The sequence below is a fragment of the Pipistrellus hanaki genome (assembly GCF_964339955.1).
Source record: "Pipistrellus hanaki genome assembly, chromosome: 2".
Classification (NCBI taxonomy): domain Eukaryota; kingdom Metazoa; phylum Chordata; class Mammalia; order Chiroptera; family Vespertilionidae; genus Pipistrellus; species Pipistrellus hanaki.
This window is the reverse complement of record NC_140504.1, coordinates 154,138,043-154,157,538: the sequence shown is the minus strand read 5'-3', so window position 1 is coordinate 154,157,538 and position 19,496 is coordinate 154,138,043. Positions and strand designations below refer to the sequence as shown.

Below are 19,496 nucleotides of genomic sequence, written 5' to 3'. Positions count from 1 at the left end.
GTCTTTTGCCCATTCTGTGATCTTGTGGAGTTCTTTATTGTAGAGTCAGAACTTAGATGGAATGAATAGAGACCTCTGTATAGAGACCAAAGACACACATGGCAAAGTAGAGGTATAGCATGCAAATATCTGGCTTGTTTGCTTCCACTCCCTATTCAGAGCAGACATCATTAATCAATCATGATTGTTTTTTATCCTTTAAGGTTGGAGGGACTCTTATCAGAATTATCAGTTGATTAGACTTGACTTAGGGAATTTAAAATGTTTTTCTGCAGAAAGAATCCTGCTTTTTACCCAAACTCCATCTGCAGGCTGGATTATTCTTCCTGTATAGGCTTGTCTTTCTCTCCTCCTGTTCCTTTCTCTTTCATATATTTACAAATCAGAGCTAGTGGTAGGCCTCTGCAGGAACAACTAAAAACACACTATAGGCTCTGATTCAACCTCAGATTAAGCTGCATTGAGGAGGTTGATGACCCCCTGTGGTAGCAGCAAGGAGGATTTTCTGATATGTTTCCAATCAGAGTCTTGCTTTATTGAGACTTTGAGGGGAAAGAGAGTTTTTAGTCGAATGCCATGGTCCCAAAAGTAATAGTATTGGGTTGAGGCATGGGCCTTCCAAGTCCAGCCTTCAGCTCTGATGGGGAAGAAATGAATGACATTGCATCAGACATGCCTGAGGACTGGCATTGTGCTGTGATAAGGATGGCAATGACCTGACCTTGCTCCTTGTTGGATACCTTGTGAAGGTCATCCACCTCATTTGGCCTCACTTTCCTCATAAGTAAAACAAGAAGGTAAAATAAGATAATATACAGGGTTCTAGTCCCCTTTCATTGTTCTCTAAGGGTCTTTTACTTCCCTGGCCATACAGAGAGCTAATGCTATCAACCCATGAAACAAATTTATCTTAGTTTCCCTGGCGTTGGGGCTCAGTGGTTGAGTGACAACCTATGTACCAGGAGGTCATGGTTCAATTCCAAGTCAGGGCACATGACTGGGTTGCAGGCTTAATTCCAGTAGGGGGTGTGCAGAAGATAGTTGATCAATGATGTTCCTCTCTCATTGATGTTTCTCTCTCTCAATAACTCTCACTTTCTCTCTCTCTCTCTCTAAAAATCAAAGTTAAATAAACCAAATACACTGGATTCCAAAATCCTGGCCTAGCCTACCTGTCTCAAAGATAAACACTGCATCCTGTTCGGGATTTTGCCATACACACTGAAGTTCTGCCTCTGCCAGTATTTAGGACATTTAGAAAGACAATCGCCCCTCTCTCTTTACTTTCTCTCATCCCCCTTAGGCCTTCCCCAGCTCCAGCCAACTCCAGCATGAGACTGACTAATTAGGACAAATTACAGCAGGTGGCAACTTGACTACTTTTTTTTTTTTTTTTTTTTAACTTCACAAACCACTAGGGACTAAAACCCTTTACAGCAATTTCTCATTTAATCTTCAGACTCAAAACTAAATTTAACTGCAATCAGAAAGCACAGATTTGATGATTCATTTTCCTTCACACTTTTCAAGGTTTAATATCTTTCTTGAGAGGAATCAACACATCCTAAAGATAATTAAGCAGCCAACACCTAGGAACAGTTGCAGGCTTCTTAATGACTCCCCCTCACTCTGCTTCTCAGTGCCCTCCAAGTGTGCAAGTGAGGTGAGAAATTACTTTCCCCTTTTCTGAGGATGAAATTCCATATCCCGAAGCTTTATATCCTTTAGATTAGATATCCAACCAGTCTCACCTCTGAAAGACGCAGGCAACTTGCAGCAACAGATAGAAAGGTTTTAATTAATTTTCTCTGTTGCACACAAAGCTCTGAACATATTAGATAGTCCCCTCTCCTGCTACTTCCAGTTTCCCTCTACCATTCATTTTTACCCACCAGTTGTCCCCTGAAGGCTCTCCAAACAATTCCAGGTGGCTTTATTTTTGTTGCACTCAGCAAAGGGTCTAGGGCAGTGGCTCTCAAATTTTATCAAGCTTAGGAGAAGAAATTGAAATCTTCTACAGATTCTTTGCTCCTGCCCGCTGCAATTTTGACCCTTTAGATTTTTTTTTTTACCCTTAGAATCTACATTTCCTACAAGCTCTCAGATGATGTTGATGCTGTCAGTCCCAGATCATGCTTGCTGTAGCTCGAACCCGGAATAGAGACTTAATAAATGTCAGGTGCCCCAATAGGTGCTTGTGCCCATAAGAGTTCTAGTAGCCCATCTGATTAACATCCTCTTTCATTCTCAAATGTGTCACAGACTACATGGTACACGATAAAGTCATTCTGCTTATGTTCACTATTCTGTCTAGTCCTTACAAAGACTCATATAGCAGGCATTATTATTCCATTTTGCAGAAGGGAAACTGAAGCTCAGACAGAGTAAGTAAATTTGCCTAAAGTTATGCAGACAGTAAGTGATACAGCCTAGAACTGAAGATATGCTTTGCTCCAAATCCATGCTTTTACTTAATGTTAATTCTGTGAGCATGCCCCGTCTTACTCCTCCTCAAGGTAGGATGGACAGGGGAGGGGCATGGTACTGAGAGGCTTCAACCTGCCATTCTCAGAATTCCACAGGGAATCCCAACATTATAGTTACCGGCAAAAGCAAAAGGCCAATGCTAGGAAAGGAAAGGAACTAAACCAAACAATGGAGTAGGTATTACAAAGCTATCCAAATCCTTCAGGAGCAATTGATCTGGAGATGCCATGTGACAAATGACATACTCAAGAATGTGCTCTCATAAAGTTTGGCCTCTCATACACTTCACACAAAGAAAACGAGACCATTTCTGTACCTGAAGGACCATCAGAGATCACCTATCATTGCTGGTGCACCACATCAGCACCCTTGGGGAATGTGGGTAACCATGAGTAATAGTAACTATGGCTCCATTTCACCTTCACAGAGACTTTTAAGAGCAGAGGGGTAAATAAGGGTGAGGGGTCAGAATGTCAGGGAGGCATGTGTAAGGGCAGCACTTGACTTTTATAAAGGGCCTCCAGCTAATTTTGATTTGGTCCTTTAATCATCAAATCCCACTACCCCTGGAGGTCATTGAATCAATCTTTGGGCCTTTGCCCCAAAGAAAATGTTTCCATATTTTTAATGCAGCATAGCAATCTCTCTTCCATGGGTGGCTGACTGAGTCCTCCTAGAAGAACAAGAGAAGGGAGAGTCTTAAAGATGGATTAGAAGACTGAGCATGTCTTTCTGTCTGTGGTCAATGGGATTTTTAGTCTTCATACCTACACATGAACTTTGGCAGCAAAGAGAAGCCTAAGAAAAAGATAAGTAGACTCAGCACTAATCCAATATCAAGGTTCTCATATATCAAAGTAATTCAGCAATTTTCTTCAGACACATTCAGCTATTAACCAAAGAATAAGGAATTTATTTTTATGGAAGTATTTCAGAGAAACAACTAAACCACTTCAGACAGACATTCCTTCTATTCTTTCCTCCTTTGCCAGGACAGGAAATATCTACACAGCCCTTTTCTCTACTAAGACAAATGATAATATGGGTTATGCATGCTAAGGAATAAGGAACATGTCTGTTAATTGTAAAGCAAATCTTCCCGCATACCTGGAAATCAAAAATAATAACTCCAACAAATTAGACAACAAGGAATCCTACCTTGGGGGATGTGAAGGTACACTTGAGTTTCCGAGGCACTCTCTCATGGGCCATTTCAGTCCATTCAGCAAACATATCATCACGGTAAGCCAGGGAAACGTCCATGGAAACTTCTGCATTTTCTCCTGCAAGAGAAAGAACTCACAATTCCAAAATGGCTTTTGGACACAGCTAAAAAATTATTATAGGTTCTGCCATGGAAACCAATAAGATAAATAAATAGATGATAGATTAGATAGATAGATGATAGATAGATAGATAGATAGATAGATATTAGTGCATATCAAATTCCAAATCTGAAATTCTAAGTCTAAAGACTTAAAAGTCATTAGATGAATGTCTAGCTAGATTCTGGGTCCCCTTTTATTACTGCTGTGCAGAGATGGGGGCCTCACTCTCTCTGAGGCAGCTCAGATGGTCTTATTCTGACTCATTCAACACTTATCCTCCTATAACCTGCACTACAGGTCCTAGGTCTGCCCAGAGGAGTCATATGGAAGGTAAGGTACTTCTTCTGCAGAAGTTTGTTAGGCCCTGAAAGCCATGCTTCATATCTGTGTTTTCTCTCCTCCCTGAGAGAAATGTGACCAGGTTTTTCAACTCCTCTCAGAAACATGATTTAAATACCTTTGGTGCTTTCTTCTGGACATACTGTAGTCTAACAGCACTCTTGTTAATATTACTTGCAATAAGCTCTCAAATATAAGATCTGGCCTGGCTTATGTGGCTCAGTGGTTGAACCAGAATTCAACCTATGAACCTGAATTCCTAGTCAGGGCACATCCTGGGTTACAGACTTGGTCCCCAGTGATTCTCATCATTGATATTTTTGTCCTTCTCCTTTCCTCTCTGAAACATACACACACACACACACATACACACACACACACACACGAGGCCTGGTGCACAACATTTATGCACTGGGGAGGGGGAGTCACCTCAGCCCAGCCTATACCCTTTTGCAGTCCAGGACCCTTGGATGATGTCCGCTGAGGGGTCCTTAGCCTTGCCACAGAGGCAGGAGCCTCCACTGTGCTCGCCAGTCATGAGGCTGGCTTCTGGCCAACCACCAGGGGGCAGCTCCTGTGTTGAGCAACTGCCCCCTCGTGGTCAGTGCGCATAATAGCAACTGGTCATTCCGCTGTCTGGTCAATTGCATATTAGCCTTTTATTATATAGGATATATATTATCTGCTACTTCTCTAAAAGGTAAAACCCCTTCTTCATATTGTAGACAATGTTAATTTTGTGGTTTTTCCCCAAAATTAATGACTTATACATAGGTAGGAACACATTAATGAGTACACAATTATACACAGGAATGTCCACACATTATTCCATAACAGTAAGGACCATGAATAGGTTTAACTCACCTAAGAACTCATTAAGGAGTTTAAATTCATAAAGATTGCATCTATTCATTTGTCTGTTTTATGCTATGTTAAGCAAGTTCAAGAACAAAGGGGCTGTAATGGAGAATAAAAATAGGACAGACCACATTTCCAAAATGATTGGAGAGTTGGCTCCCACTGGGGTTATGAGACTGCATTCAATTCTAGGCTCTGGAACTTGAACACACACAGGAGAACCAATAAGAATAACTGCAGCCAAAACCGGTTTGGCTCAGTGGTAGAGCGTCGGTCTGTGGACTGAAAGGTCCCAGGTTCGATTCCGGTCAGGGGCATGTACATTGGTTGCGGGCACATCCTGGTAGGGGGTATGCAAGAGGCAGCTGGTCGGTGTTTCTCTCATCGACATTTCTAGCTCTCTCTCTCCCTTCCTCTCTGTAAAAAATCAATAAAAATATATTATATATATTAAAAAAAAAGAATAACTGCTGTCTGGGGACTTAGGGCTTTCCTACCATTGGCCCCCTGTGGTTTGAGGTCGATATGATAGTGCCATAAATCCTCACTTCTCTGCAAATATCCAGAAAGGGGAAGAAATGATGCAGAAAAGAAGGGATCTGAGGCCATTCTAATGTAGATGAAATCCTCCATGAACATCAGATCTGCTACTTTATTAGTATTTAAATCCAGTCAAACATGGTGAATTGGCTACTTGTCTTTCTCCTGAAATTACACACACACACACACACACACAAAAACACATGCGTGAGCAACTATTGAATCACAAGGGGAAACTGTATATAAATGAGTGGGCCACAGGTTTCAGCTAATTTCTTACAGATGAAAAATAAAGTAGGATTTCTGACAGCCATAGAGACAGGCACAGCCTAAACTCCCACAGAAGGAGTATTGGCAAAGTGAGCCGACATGTCCCATAGACTCCCAGGGCACTCTGAACTTGAAAGCATCAGGTGTTGCAGAAGACAGAGGTGAGGCCTGGTGCCAACAACAGGGTGACTGGGTCAAAGTCTGTACATAGAATCATTGGTCCCCCCAGTTCCCATCACCACACAGTCTGAGGGGAGACTCTGGCCTTGAGGACCAGGCATTACAAAGACCCAGGGCTGAAAATGGGGAAGAGTCTGTAGGAGGAACTGCGGGGTGCCCAGCTGGGCAGAAGCAATGCTTGACCATTGTTTTTCCTCTAGGCTAGGGGCAAGGCTGGCTGCAACTGCTCCCTACTGGGCAGCCTTAGTGGTCAAGAGAAGGAACTGGCCAGAGCTTTAGTACTAGGCACCAAGGGATATCTTTTTTTATTTCTAAGTGGGATTAGAAATTGGGGCTTTCAATCGGTTGAAAGGGCACTTGTAGAACCATATAGATCAAGAATACAAATCGGAAAAGCTGTAAGAGAAGCTGTCAATTCACAATTTGGGCTCCTTGGAGCACTAGGGTTCAGCGCAGCACTGGCCTTAGCCACAGATAGGAGAGGCCCTTTTCCAGCTGTTCCCTTTCTCAGAGGATGAGAAAACCTTAGAGAAGGGTACATGCCCACCCAGGGCTAACTCCTCCCCCAACTTCTAGACCATATTCCAGGAGCCTGGGACCCCAGAATATCCTACCCAGACCTCTCTGAGCCACTTCCACAGCCTGAAAGGTGGAGGAGCGGGGTTCTTCCTCACATCTGGCCTCCAAGGGGTATTACGGAAGCATAAATGCACCTCTGGATTCAGGAGTGGTCAAAGGCCGCTATCTGTAAGAGGCTATGAACAGAGATTGGGCTTGGAGGTTGGGGTATCCACCCACAAGCACACAAGGCCCCTTTCTGCACAGGATGGATACAGGGGTGGGAACAAAAGGCGTCCAGGGGCCCACACTGCCTGGTCAGTCACGTTTTGGCACAGAATCCTAAGGAGTCCAAGAATCCTGGCCTTCCGGTCCGTTATGAAGGCAAATTTGTTTCAATTAGATGATAGACTTTATTTATCTTAACAATTTGTTGGCCTTACTTATCACTTTTAAATGCTTAGACATACGGCAGCCATACCTTCATAGGTACTCTTGCCCTGGGCCCTACTAATGTTAGGGATGGGCCTGGTTCAGAGCAGGGGCCTCAGAGACAGAAAGAAGCCAGACAGGTTTGCCGCCTGGCCTGTTCCCAGCTTTGAGTTCATCCCATCTGCTGGGAATCCCCAAACTGTCTTAACATACGCGGTTAAAAACAAAAGTTTAAAACACCTTTTCATGTGCAACTTCTCTGTATGAAGCCCTGTGACTTCCCCTGCTTTCATTTAATTTTCCCAACGACTCTACTAAATGAGCATGGATATTTCCTTTGATTAGGAAATAAACTAAGGTCCTCAAATATTAAGTCACTTAAAGTCATATTGTTGTTGGTAACAGGAGAGTGACAATTCTTTTGAAACTGTCTTAAGAGGCAACCATCATTTTGTGTGTTTTTTAAAATAGATTTTTATTTAAAATAAAATAGGGAGAGGAAGAGAGAGAATCATTGATCAATTGCCTCCTGCACGCTCCACACTGGGGATTAAGCCTGCAACCCAGACATGTGCCCTGACCGGAATCGAACCACCGCCTTCTTGTTCATAGGTCGATGTTCAACCACCGAGCCATGCCAGCTGGACAACAATCATCTTTGTTGTATTCCTTAAAGAAAACTGTCTAACTGATGAAAGAAGCCCCTCAAACTAGTCACAAAATATGAACATGCAAGTCTTTAATAAAAACTTACAGTCCTCACAGTCATCCTCTGAAGAGGAAGTTATATAAATTGCCCAAGAATACATACTAACACATTGCAGTAATAGCAATGCCATGGCAGAGATGGGACATAAGCCTTGGTCTGGATCAGCCCAAAGTCCTCCTACTCTCCACTACTACCTTTGTTGATAGAAATCAGTAAACTTCAAGAGAAACTTAACAGTTGAATCAATCACACTGTGTGCAAGGGGCCACTCAACACTGACCAAGCACCCTTTGCATATTTCCATAAGAGAGAAATATCCATGTTCCTGGGAAGAGCCAGCATGGCGTGTAATATATCTGGAGTTCCCTGATCTGAGCTTTGATGGGAAGAACTGCTGAAACCCACTGGAGAACTGCTGAACTCGTGTCATTTCAGAAAACTGACGAGGGAAGCATGATGTGATCCCAACCGCACGGACCTGGGAGCCTGGGGACACCTGGGTTCATGTCGTGGTTCTGCCCCTAACCAGATGTGTGACCAGGGGCAGGTAGGGCTTAGAATAGGGGACTAAGCCTCATCGGCTGGTGACAGCTGCTTTGCGCTCCGGCCCATAGACATCATGAGGCTGTTTAGGTCATTATTACCAGACTAATTGAGAGAAGCTTCCTTCCAATTCACTAACAACAGAAACTAAACCAAAACAAGATGAAAGACAATCTCTGCGCAGGTCAGCTCACAGAACGGGAGGCGGCCTGAGTCACTCTGTGGAGGAGACATTTCTCCCACACCACCATTCCCTTCTCTCCATTCCACCATCGAGGCAAGGTCTTCCTAAAGCTTTCTGTGATTGTTCATGCACTTGATCCCACACTCTGCCTAAACCTCACACATCGCCTGCTTCCTTCCTAGGCAGCTAGCGGCAGGAAGGTATCATCATTCCTGTTTGTGAGACGGAGAAGACAAGACTCAAAAGTCACACCCTTAGGAACAATGGCCTCAAGCTTCTAGAGCTTCATGGCCTACAGTCTTACAGCCTTTATTGTCTCTTATGGTGCACTTATATATGGAAACCACAGGGAGAATAGCCAGTTCCAGTGACTCTTCAGCTCTCCTTCAGTGGATGTTGTGATATCACTCTGGGACAAATGCTCAGGCTCCTTTTCTGTTGGAATAAGACTTGTCTCCTAGGACCGTGGTTGGCAAACTGCGGCTAGCGAACCACATGTGGCTCTTTGGCCCTTGAGTGTGGCTCTTCCACAAAATACCACGGCCCGGGCGAGTCTATTTTGAAGAAGTGGCGTTAGAAGAAGTTTAAGTTTAAAAAATTTGGCCCTATGCCGAAACCGGTTTGGCTCAGTGGTAGAGCGTCAGTCTGCGGACTGAAAGGTCCCGGGTTCAATTCCGGTCAAGGGCATGTACATTGGTTGCGGGCACATCCCCAGTAGGGGGTGTGCAAGAGGCAGCTGGTCGATGTTTCTTTCTCATCGACATTTCTAGCTCTCTATCCCTCTCTCCTCCTCTCTGTAAAAAATCAATAAAATATTTAAAAAAAAAATTGGCTCTAAAAAGAAATTTCAATAGTTGTACTGTTGATAATTGACTCTGTTGACTGAGTTTGCTGACCACTGTCTTAGGAGTCTGTGATCACTAAATTAGTTACACATCAAAATATGTACAGCCTGGCCAGTGTGGCTTAGTGATTGAGTGTCAACTTATAAACCAACAGGTCCCCAGTTTGATTCCTGGTCAGGGCACATGCCTGTAATGAGGGCTCAATCCCCAGTAGAGGGCGTGCAAGAGGCAGCCAACTAATCAATGCTTCTCTCTTATCATTAATGTTGCTATCTTTCCCTCTCCCTTCTTCTCTCTCTAAAATCAATAAACACATATTTTTTAAAAAAGAAAAAAAATGCTTAGTGCAGTGCCAAAAGCAGAAAGGATTCACTATTGTTGTTATCCTTTTACTAGGGAAGTACAACTCTCATCCCTACCTTTGACTCAAAATAATCACCAGGTTTCAGGAACATGGGAATGTCCACTATGAACTCCTATCCGAACCCAGGACACAGAACTCGGAAAGAGGAAAGCTCTGGGCTAAGGAGCTCAGCAAACCTGTGAAGTCAGCCACCTGAACCATTTTCTCTCCTGCCTCCCATGGACTCGGAAATAAAGTTCAGCTTTAATGACTATGTTGCATGAAATAAAACACCAGTTTCATGACTCCTGGGATACTGCGTGGGCAATCCTCCCCTCTTCCCCATCCCCACGCCCAGAGATAATGAAAGTGAAGGATCCAATTTGCACTCCCTGGGAGAATGGCAGGAAGGCCAAGGCTACCTCCGGCACCCAGAGAACCTTCCCTATAAAACAAGAGCACTGGTTATTCCAGTTCCATGGTGGGGAAAGTTGTAATGTGTCAGCATTGGGCATTTATAGATTGGAAACACATGGTTTTTCCAAGTATACCTACCAGAGCAGTGGCCTTGCTATACTGTGGGCTGGCCAAGCTTCCCTTTTCTCAAATGGCTTTGGAGACACATTTCTGTTGGGTGGAAAATCCATCCCGAATGGAGAGGGAGGTGTGGAAAGGCACTGTGGCTCTTCACACTTACTATTCCAGCCTGTGATGGGGGTGGTGCTCCGACATGAGGAAACCTGCGCTCCAGGGTTCTGGGGAAGCAGACCCAGATGGCTGAGGACCATTCCAGGTGGAAAGACCTGTGCCTTTCCGGATTAGGAAGCATCACTCAATCAAACCCTGAGGAAGCATTTATCTCTGTGCTAGTGTTAAACTGCCCTGCCCCGCAGGAGAAAAGCATTTGTGCATCCGTTTGCTGAAGACACGTGCAAAGTCAGAGAGGAGAGCAAGTCTTTTGGAATGAGCCAAAGATGCCAGGGGGACAGCGAGCTGGGAAAGAAGTCAGGGCAGCTGTTTAATATAAGAACAACCCTTGGGAGCAGGGAGGGGGAGAATGAAGTGATGAAAGATGAGGCTAGTGAGGAAGTAATCAAAATGCTTTTCACTTACACTTTTAAAAAAAATTATTTTTCAATTACAGTTTGTATTCAATATTATTTTGAATTAGTTTCAGGTGTTACTCAGCCATAAAAAAGAACGAAATGAAATGATTGAGCGTCATCCCATGGCCCCAGAGGTCCCGGGTTCGATTCCCCATCAGAGCACATGCCCAGGTTGCAGGCTTGATCCCCAGTTATGGGCATGCTGAAGGCAGCTGTGGATGTCTCTCTCTATCTCCCTCTCCCTTTCTGTACTATATATATATATAAAAAAGCATATATTTTTAAAAAGAAAGAATGAAATCTTACCCTTTGCAATAGCATGGATGGATCTGGAAGGCATTACATTTTTGAAATGGGCATTTGCCAGCTAGGATAGTACAAAGAGTTTTGGGGCCAAAGAGATCTGCTTCTGAAACCTATCTGTATGTCTTTCTGGCTGAGAGACCTTGAACAACTCTCAGTTTCCACCTCTGCAAGCTAGGAATAGTGGGACCCACTTCCCAAGGCTGCTGACAGGACTACTGGGGACACAGTCACTTGAAAAGTTCCCTCTCCTTCAAGTCCCCGGATGGTTAGATTACATTGTTGACCAATTAACTGGAAATAAAGGGGAAAGGGTTAGAGGAAATAAATAATTATTTTATGGTTGTCAGAGGTTCCCTGAGAAACCTTGATTATCCTGGGCCCTTTCGCTGAAGGAAAAAAAATTAAAGAGGTTTCGAAACCCTCATATGCATTCCTACATTCCATAGGGGAGCCTGTGCCTCAGCGGGCTTTGTTTGGGTAACCTCTGAAGGAGGACGCCCGGACCAGCCTCCTCACAGCCTCCAGCAGACATATAATCCGGGGTTATTTATGCCAGCGTTCCTTCCCCCATCAAACGCTCTCTGACCTGGCTTGTATTTTCTTGACGCTTTTAATTAAGGAAATAACAAAACAAACCCTGTCCTCTATCCATGGTTAGGTCTGGCGAAAAGGGACTCAGCTCATTACAAATTTGGCCCTGGCTGTTTTCTTAAGATGACCTCCGGGCCTGGGTGTGAGCAGATATGAAAATGAATGAGTACGATGATTTTTACAAAGCAGCCCAACAGTTTAGTTCACATTTGCCTATCTCATTTGTCCCCATCAGGTCAAGCATTTGCCTTGTGGGGAAATAGTTCCCATGGGTAAAAAGACATTTTCCTAAGCATCATCCAAAATGGTTCCTGGCTAAGCTCTGAAGCAATACCTCCTAGGCAAAGCCCTTTGGGTGTAATAAAATGCCAATCTATGAAACATGATTAGGACAGGGAAGCACTGCTCACATCCGGCCCTCTGCAAAGTGACACCTCAGTTAGAAAACATCCATGTATCCCTATTGCACCCTACTGCACTGGTTCCTTCATTCGGACAAGGAGCTGGGACATCGATTGTTTCAGAAGCAAATGCATCTGAAGCACCACAGACTACAGAAAAATGGCATCGGTGGTGTTCTCTAGGATGGAGAGGAGCTCTCTCCCATTCTAACTCAGCACACTTGCTCTGAGGGTGTCTCGTCTGCTCCAGGGATGTCAGCCACCTTCTCAAGTTCAATTTTCCCTCCTGAGTTTCAAATCTGCCTGCTCCCTTCCCACTGTGTGTGTCTCTACTGTACTTCCGTCGTCATTGCCTCTCCCCTTGTTCAAGGCCACTATTGCCTCATTCCTTTCTGTTTTTCTTTCTTTCTTTTTTTTTTTTAATATATTTTATTGATTTTGTACGGAGAGGAAGGGAGATAGAGAGTTAGAAACATCGATGAGAGAGAGTCATCGATCAGCTGCCTCTTGCACACCCCCTACTGGGGATATGCCCGCAACCAAGGTACATGCCCTTGACCGGAATCGAACCCGGGACCCTTCAGTCCCCAAGCCGACGCTCTATCCATTGAGCCAAACCGGTCCCGGCTCCTCTCTGTTTTTCACTCTGTAGCCAGAGAGATAATTTCCAAAATACCCTGAATGCCTTTTGTATTGTCCTCAGTCTAATGCTGAAACTCTTTCAATGACATTAAAAGACTCAGACCTGGCTCCTGGTGCTAACCTGGCTCCCAGGTTCCTATCTCACGATCCCTTCCCTGCTCCTGCCACCACCAAGGATGGTCACCTTGGACACAGCCCGCCACCACCTCCTGCCGTGGAAAACAGAGAAGAGTTCAGGCTCTGGAGAGAGACAGCCTGGGATGGTGGACGGACGACCTTGGCAGTGGTGCTTGTGTAGCGGTGGGTAAGTCACTGAACTTCTCCGCCCACAGACTGGGGGTAACAGCAATGTCTGTTCTCCTCTGGCTGAGAGCATTACATGAGATAACACGTGTGATCACTCAGCACAGCCCTGGCATGCAGTAAGCACTTGGTAAATGCTGACTGCTAGTCTAAGGCTGCTGCTGCTCAAGGTTACCTACTCTTGGTGCGCTCAGAGTCTCTACTGGCACACGGAGTTTTCAAACGGTGCTCATGTGAGCGTGGATTAGAAAAGAGTTTCTTTTCTTCTGACAGTCCTCTGCATACGGTGCTTGGCATCCCCACCTGTACCAAACTAACTCCTTCTCATCCTCTCATCCTCAAGACATCTGCAGATTCACTCCCACTTTCCCTCACCCGCCAAAACTCGATGAAGTGCCCCTGCTGTTGCTCCCCCAGCAACTGTATGCCCAGCTCTGTAACATGTTTCCTAACACAGGGCAACTACCTGCTACTCACCTGTCTCTCTCTCTCCCTACCCTCCTCCCACTTGGGTGGAGACGTTGCTGAAAGCCAGGAACTGCCTCAGTCTTGTTCACAGCTCCACCACCCATGCCTTTATACAAGAGCTACCCACCGAAAACTTGCCAAATTAACAAATAGCATCCATCTTTCTCCAAATACTCCTACAGCCCCAGATCTCCTCCATCACTTCATCACCTCTACACTTCACACGTGTGGCCTATGGTTTGCTGTATTTCGGTGGCATTCACTTTCTTTTCCCACTCCCTGCTTCCCTTTCCCTACCCACCCCCACATGTCCTTCAGGGGAAAAAAGGATGGTCCTCAAATTTGGCCCAAAGGTTCCATCAAGAAACAACGTGCCTGTTCCCCAGGACTGGGTGGGAAGGGAGCTTTTAGGGGACACGGTCCTGAGGGAGGCACTGTCTCCTGTATCCCTCACATCTGAATAATGATAGGGGGCTGCTCTAGTGTTCTACTTAAGAGGGCTACTGGGTGTAAAGGAGGAGACAGGCTGTAACTGTAGGGACTAGAAACCAGAGTTCTCCCACCTGGTCTAGAGTGAAAGGGTGAAGTAAAGCAATAAAAGGGTGAGACTTTGAAGTGTGCATCATGCCTGTCTAAGGCTATGGCAGTGGTCGGTAAACTGGGGCTTGCGAGTCACATGTGGCTCTTTGGCCCCTTGAGTGTGGCTCTTCCACAAAATACCACCGCCTGGGAAAGTCTATTTTGAAGAAGTGGTGTTAGAAGAAGTTTAAGTTTCAGAAATTTGGCTCTCAAAAGAAATTTCAATCGTTGTACTATTGATATTTGGCTCTGTTGACTAATGAGTTTGCCGACCACTGGGCTATGGGAATAAGATAATAAACGGGCCGAAACCGGTTTGGCTCAATGGATAGAGCGTCGGCTTGGGGACTGAAGGGTCCCGGGTTCGATTCCGGTCAAGGGCATGTACCTTGGTTGTGGGCATATCCCCAGTAGGGGGTGTGCAAGAGGCAGCTGATCGATGACTCTCATCGATGTTTCTAACTCTCTATCTCTCTCCCTTCCTCTCTGTACAAAATCAATAAAATATATTTTTTAAAAAAAAGATAATAAATGGAACTACAGGCAAGAGATTCCAGAGAAGGAAAATTGTGCAGCATTCATCTGGGTATAACATGTCACGTTTCTGATAATCTGCTCAGGCCTATGTTTCCAGGACTGAAAAGAAACCCATCAGGACCTTAGGAGCCCCAACAGCTGGTGCTGCCACCAAGATGGAATCAATCTACCTCTGAAAACCCTAACACTAGACCGACCATCCAATCCAGTTCATTTTCCCCCTCCATGCACAAAAGGACATATATGGCAAAGTCACTGCCATCATTTTTTCACAGTAAAGTGGGAAAGGCAGGTATATACATAAATAAGTATAATTCCCTGTGGGCAATACGACATCACAAGTACATGTAAAGAACCTTGTCAGCACAAAGGTGCCCACAGTGCTTGGTAGGGGGACAAGAATCGTAGCATGGAATATAGATCTTCCACATCACCTCGTCTGGACAAGATGATGGTCCTCTGTGAATCACTGGTGAGTAAGAATTCACGAGGTCGCACCGTAGGAGAAGGGATTACAGGCAGGGGAAGCAGCGTGGATAAAAAGCATGGAAGCTCAAAGTAGCCTGGTGTGGTCAGGGAGGAGCGGCGAGACTAGGCAAAGCTGGGCAGGAAGAACCTGATGACAGAGGGAAGGAGTTTGCTCTGAGTTGCAGCGTTTTATTAGAAGGATGTTTAAGCGAGGAGGACTGGAAGCTGTGTGAAAGGCAGCCTGGGACTTGGTGTGGGGCAGAGAGATCTACATGGAACTGAGCCTATTGTCCTTTCGGTTCTTGGCATGTTTAAGAGAATATAGAAAATAACACCTTGCCTGCTTTCCATGGAGTTTGAACTCCACAATGAACCGATCTTTTCCTAACAAAGCTAGAGAAATCAAAATCATCCAAGCGGCAAGTGTGAACACACTGGGAAACCTCTGTGGCAACAGCTCTTTCTTAGAAGACTGTAATCAACATAAACGGGGAGAGAAAACAATCCTGACAGCCCAGGGAAAAAAACACATGGTGGCTTCTGTGCTTTCTCCCAGGACCCTGCCAGCGCACAGCGCATTTAGAACAGTTGACTTGATGGTTATGGAAATCTCTCTCTCCCTCTCTACCTCTCTCTCTCTCTCTCTTCCTCTCCCACCCTACTTACCTCCTTCCCTCTCTCTCTGAATGCAATTAGAGAGCTTCATTCACACTGAAGCTAAAAATAGAATTGATGATGGCAGAGTTCACAGACTGATAGCTGTATTCTCATACAGTCGCGCCAGGAAGGGAGGGGGATGGCTAATTTAACTCAACAGCTTCCAAAACAAACAGTGCAGCAGAAGCCCAGGATGAGGAACAGGGTCATTCTGTGACAGTGTATCAGCCCTCCCAAAGCCTGGTGACACTGGCTCAGGATTTTGCCCAGATCTGCCCAAAGTCCTGTAGGCAAGAGTTTTGGCAGCTGCACCTGCTAAAGGAATCCAAGCAAGGTCAGGCAGAAATGCCAGGACTTGCCCTTGTAACTTCTTCAGACACCGCCTGGATATCCAGAAGTTAAAGATTTCTAGATAAGATTAAGTGAGCACCTTTTCCCTCTTCACCATATCTAAATTACACCCAGCTTAGCCTGCGGCAGAAAACAAAAGTTATTCAGGAAATAAACGTGGATAGTGAAGGCGGAGAGACCTGGTGTCTAGAAGGAGTGACCCATTTCTTCCTCTCCTTAGTCTGCTCCGCCCAGGATTATGGTTGGGCTTCAAAAGAAACAAGGGGATGCTTGTGGACAGGAAGCAGATCCTCTCCAAACTCTCCCACAGACCTGCGGAGGCTCTCCAGGCTGCTGCCAGCCCGCTAAATGTCAGATCACTGCACCCCAGCATTCCCGCGCACACCCCCTCCATCGCCCTGGTGACTAAGCTGTTTCAACAGCTGTGTTATTGCTGGAGTCAGGCCAGTGTTACTCACACAGAGTATTTGTCTCAAAGGCTTATGGGGGGTGGGGTGGGGGAGGGGGAAAAGGGGTGGAATGACTGCACTCGGCTTTGGGGGTTCTATCTGCAGGTCAGGTCCTTGTCTTGATCCATCAGCCGGGACATTCCCTGGACCCAAGCTCTGGGGAGCAATAAGACAATATTGGGTTCCCTCCCAGGCTTCTAAAGTATGGATAGATCCGTAATAACACAGAGAAGGTGCAGAAGGCACGTGTATCTGAGAGCCAGAAGGAAGCATAATAAAAACGATGACCCTTGGTTGAGCCCTGAAAAACCTCCACTGTCCCCCTCTCAATAAAAGCCACCTACACTAACAGGAGTGATATGCCCTTTCCCTTTCCCTTTCTCTCTCTCTCTCTCTCTCTCTCTCTCTCTCTCTCTCTCTCTCGCCAGCCATCCCCTTCAGTCTTTTCCTTAGAATAGAGTTAAATAAATCGAGTTCTTTCCCTTTTGGTAATATTGGCAACCCCTCTGCCTCTGTCTCGCCATGCACCTCCACAAACTTGCCCATGATTACTGAGTCTGGGCAGCGTCCTCACGGGTGCTCCTCCCTTAGCCCATGGCCTTCCCCTCTTTCATCACATCCCTGTGATCATTTATGTTCCTATCACTTCTGATGCCAGTTGGGCCTGTTGGCTTGTTCATCTCCCCCGCCGCCCCACATCCCTGCATCGCTAGCCTCTTTCTCAGCATAGTAGGCACTCCATTAGGAACTGCTGAACGAACCAACCCAACTCCCTTCCATTGAGGGGTGACAGGAGAAGGCAGAAGGCATTGCACCTGTCGGCAGGATCCATTTCTATTTCTAGCTCATTCTAAGCTGCATCCACCTTAGAGCCCTATTAGCCTGCTCTCCCTCCTAAGTTCTCACCAAAAACAACAGGACTGCATGTTCTAATATTGAAGAGATGGTAGAAATGTTTCTTATAGAGGGTCTCGTATTTTAAAAATAAATAAAACAATGATCCTTAAGACATCACATTTTTGAGCGCCTAATATGTGCAGACGTTTTCAGCCACACATAGATGCCAGACGTCTATACACGATCATCTATAAGCACAAAATGAAAAAAAAAACTGAGGCCCACAATCACACCGCTCGTGTGGGAGGGAGGTGAAATATGAACTCAGGTTTGTCTGACTCCACAGCTCAAGTTCTTTCCCATTAGCTCACGAGTTAGGAGACTTGTTTCTTGCTCTAGGAAAGCCACTAATTAGCTGTACAGTTTGAGTAAGTCGCTTTACCCATGGCATTCTTTTATTAAAACACTGAAGTTGAATCCTAAGATGACGAAGGTCCTTCTAGTTCAAACAATTCATGAATGCAAACATCCAAACTGCCACCCCCTCTTTAACTTCCTTCTACACTTGAGGCATCCTGGCAAAAACAAAAACCAGCATGACCATTCCTACCCTCAGGGCACTTAAAATAGAGTTGGAGCGATGAGGGATGAAAACTTTGACTTTGACTCAGGTAAGAGTTAAACAGTAAAAAAACACAAAAATACCAGAGTGCATGGCACCAGGGAGAGCAAGCACAGTCATTATTATAAAAGGACATTCGTGCATTGCAACAATGGGTTTCCCCCTCCCTCCCAAATACCTTTGTGCTGCCGGCAGAGCGAGTCAGCCACCAGAAGGGATCACATCTGTTTCGTGGGAAAGCTTTGTTTCTGACAAGTTTCATAAAGGAAAAAGTAGGCTAGAACAAGCTTTTTATTTCCAACCCATCTTTTCTTCGTTCCCATGAATGAGGAGGGGATACAAATGAGAGCAGGCAGCCGGGAGAAAAATAATATGGCTGGTGGCTCCTGACCTCCTGGATTCCTGCCGTCAGAGAAGCCTGAGAGGCAACATTTAATTGTGGAAAAACCAGCCTTGCCAGCCTCTTATCTTTTTCCTCTGTGACTTAAACCCACAATTACTGGCAACCCCTCGATTCCGAGTCACTCAGCTGGTGGTGGCAGCGATGCTGTGTCTGCAGCTGAAAAGCAGAAGGGGAGTCAGATTTTACCTGCCTCGGAAGCCAGCCCTGTGCAAACACAGCCCTAACCCAGCTTTATGACTTCTCCCATTAAAAAGTTCACAGATGCCCTCCTGTTGGGAATACCACCATGCAAGGAGTCCAGATTGGGGGAAAAAAAAAAAAAAAGGAAAGAAAAAGAAATGCGATTTCCAGCTGCTGTATAATTCAAAGGACAAGCGAGGAGCCTCAAATCCTGAATTCCACATCTCCTTTCAGCACCAGACACGTGATCTTCGATTCTCTCCAGACGGATCAAACTCTGGATGTCTTCGCCTGGTCAGCAAGGCAACTCACCAACTGACCCCTCTGTCTTTCAGCAGCTTATCTTTTCTCTGCAATATGCAATTCTTCTACAGCCTAACAAATGGGCTCACCGTCCTTTGCATATAACATGCTATTTCATAGCTTTTCACAGTAGAAAAATATGGGTGCTAGTCCTGACTTTCTTACCTGCAAACCAGGTGACCTTGGAGAAGTCACTTAACTTCTGAGGTTGTCTCCCACATATTTCTGGTCCCAACCTGAATTACTATTCTATTCCAAGACATTTTAATTTACATGTTAATAACATCTTCCATTTTACAAGGGTATTCTCCATGTTTTTAATGGTATTTGGCACTCCTGAGATCTGCCTATACCAGTGGTCGGCAAATTCATTAGTCAACAGAGCCAAATATCAATAGTACGATTGAAATTCCTTTTGAGAGCCAACTATTTTAAACTTAAACTTCTTCTAACATAGACTGGCCCAGGCTGTGGTATTTTGTGGAAGAGCCACACTCAAGGAGCCAAAGAGCCGCATGTGGCTCGCGAGCTACAGTTTGCCGACCACGGACCTATACCATGAAGTTGGAGCTCTTACTTTGAGATTCACAAACCTCTGAATTCCATGGATGACTTTCAGGGCTTCCATAGAAATATGAATACAATATGTGTGAGTGGGGCCCGTGTACATGTTTCTC

General features: G+C 45.2%; 1 protein-coding gene across 1 annotated transcript in view; it reads right to left on the bottom strand.

Moving 5' to 3' along the window:
- The window catches only part of WLS (Wnt ligand secretion mediator), a 101,788-nt gene that overhangs the window by 30,250 nt on the left and 52,042 nt on the right, over positions 1 to 19,496 (bottom strand). The window contains exon 3 of the mRNA XM_084875621.1: positions 3,646 to 3,770. Within this exon, the coding sequence (XP_084731747.1) occupies positions 3,646 to 3,770 (125 nt within the window). The remainder of the gene's footprint in view (positions 1 to 3,645; positions 3,771 to 19,496) is intronic.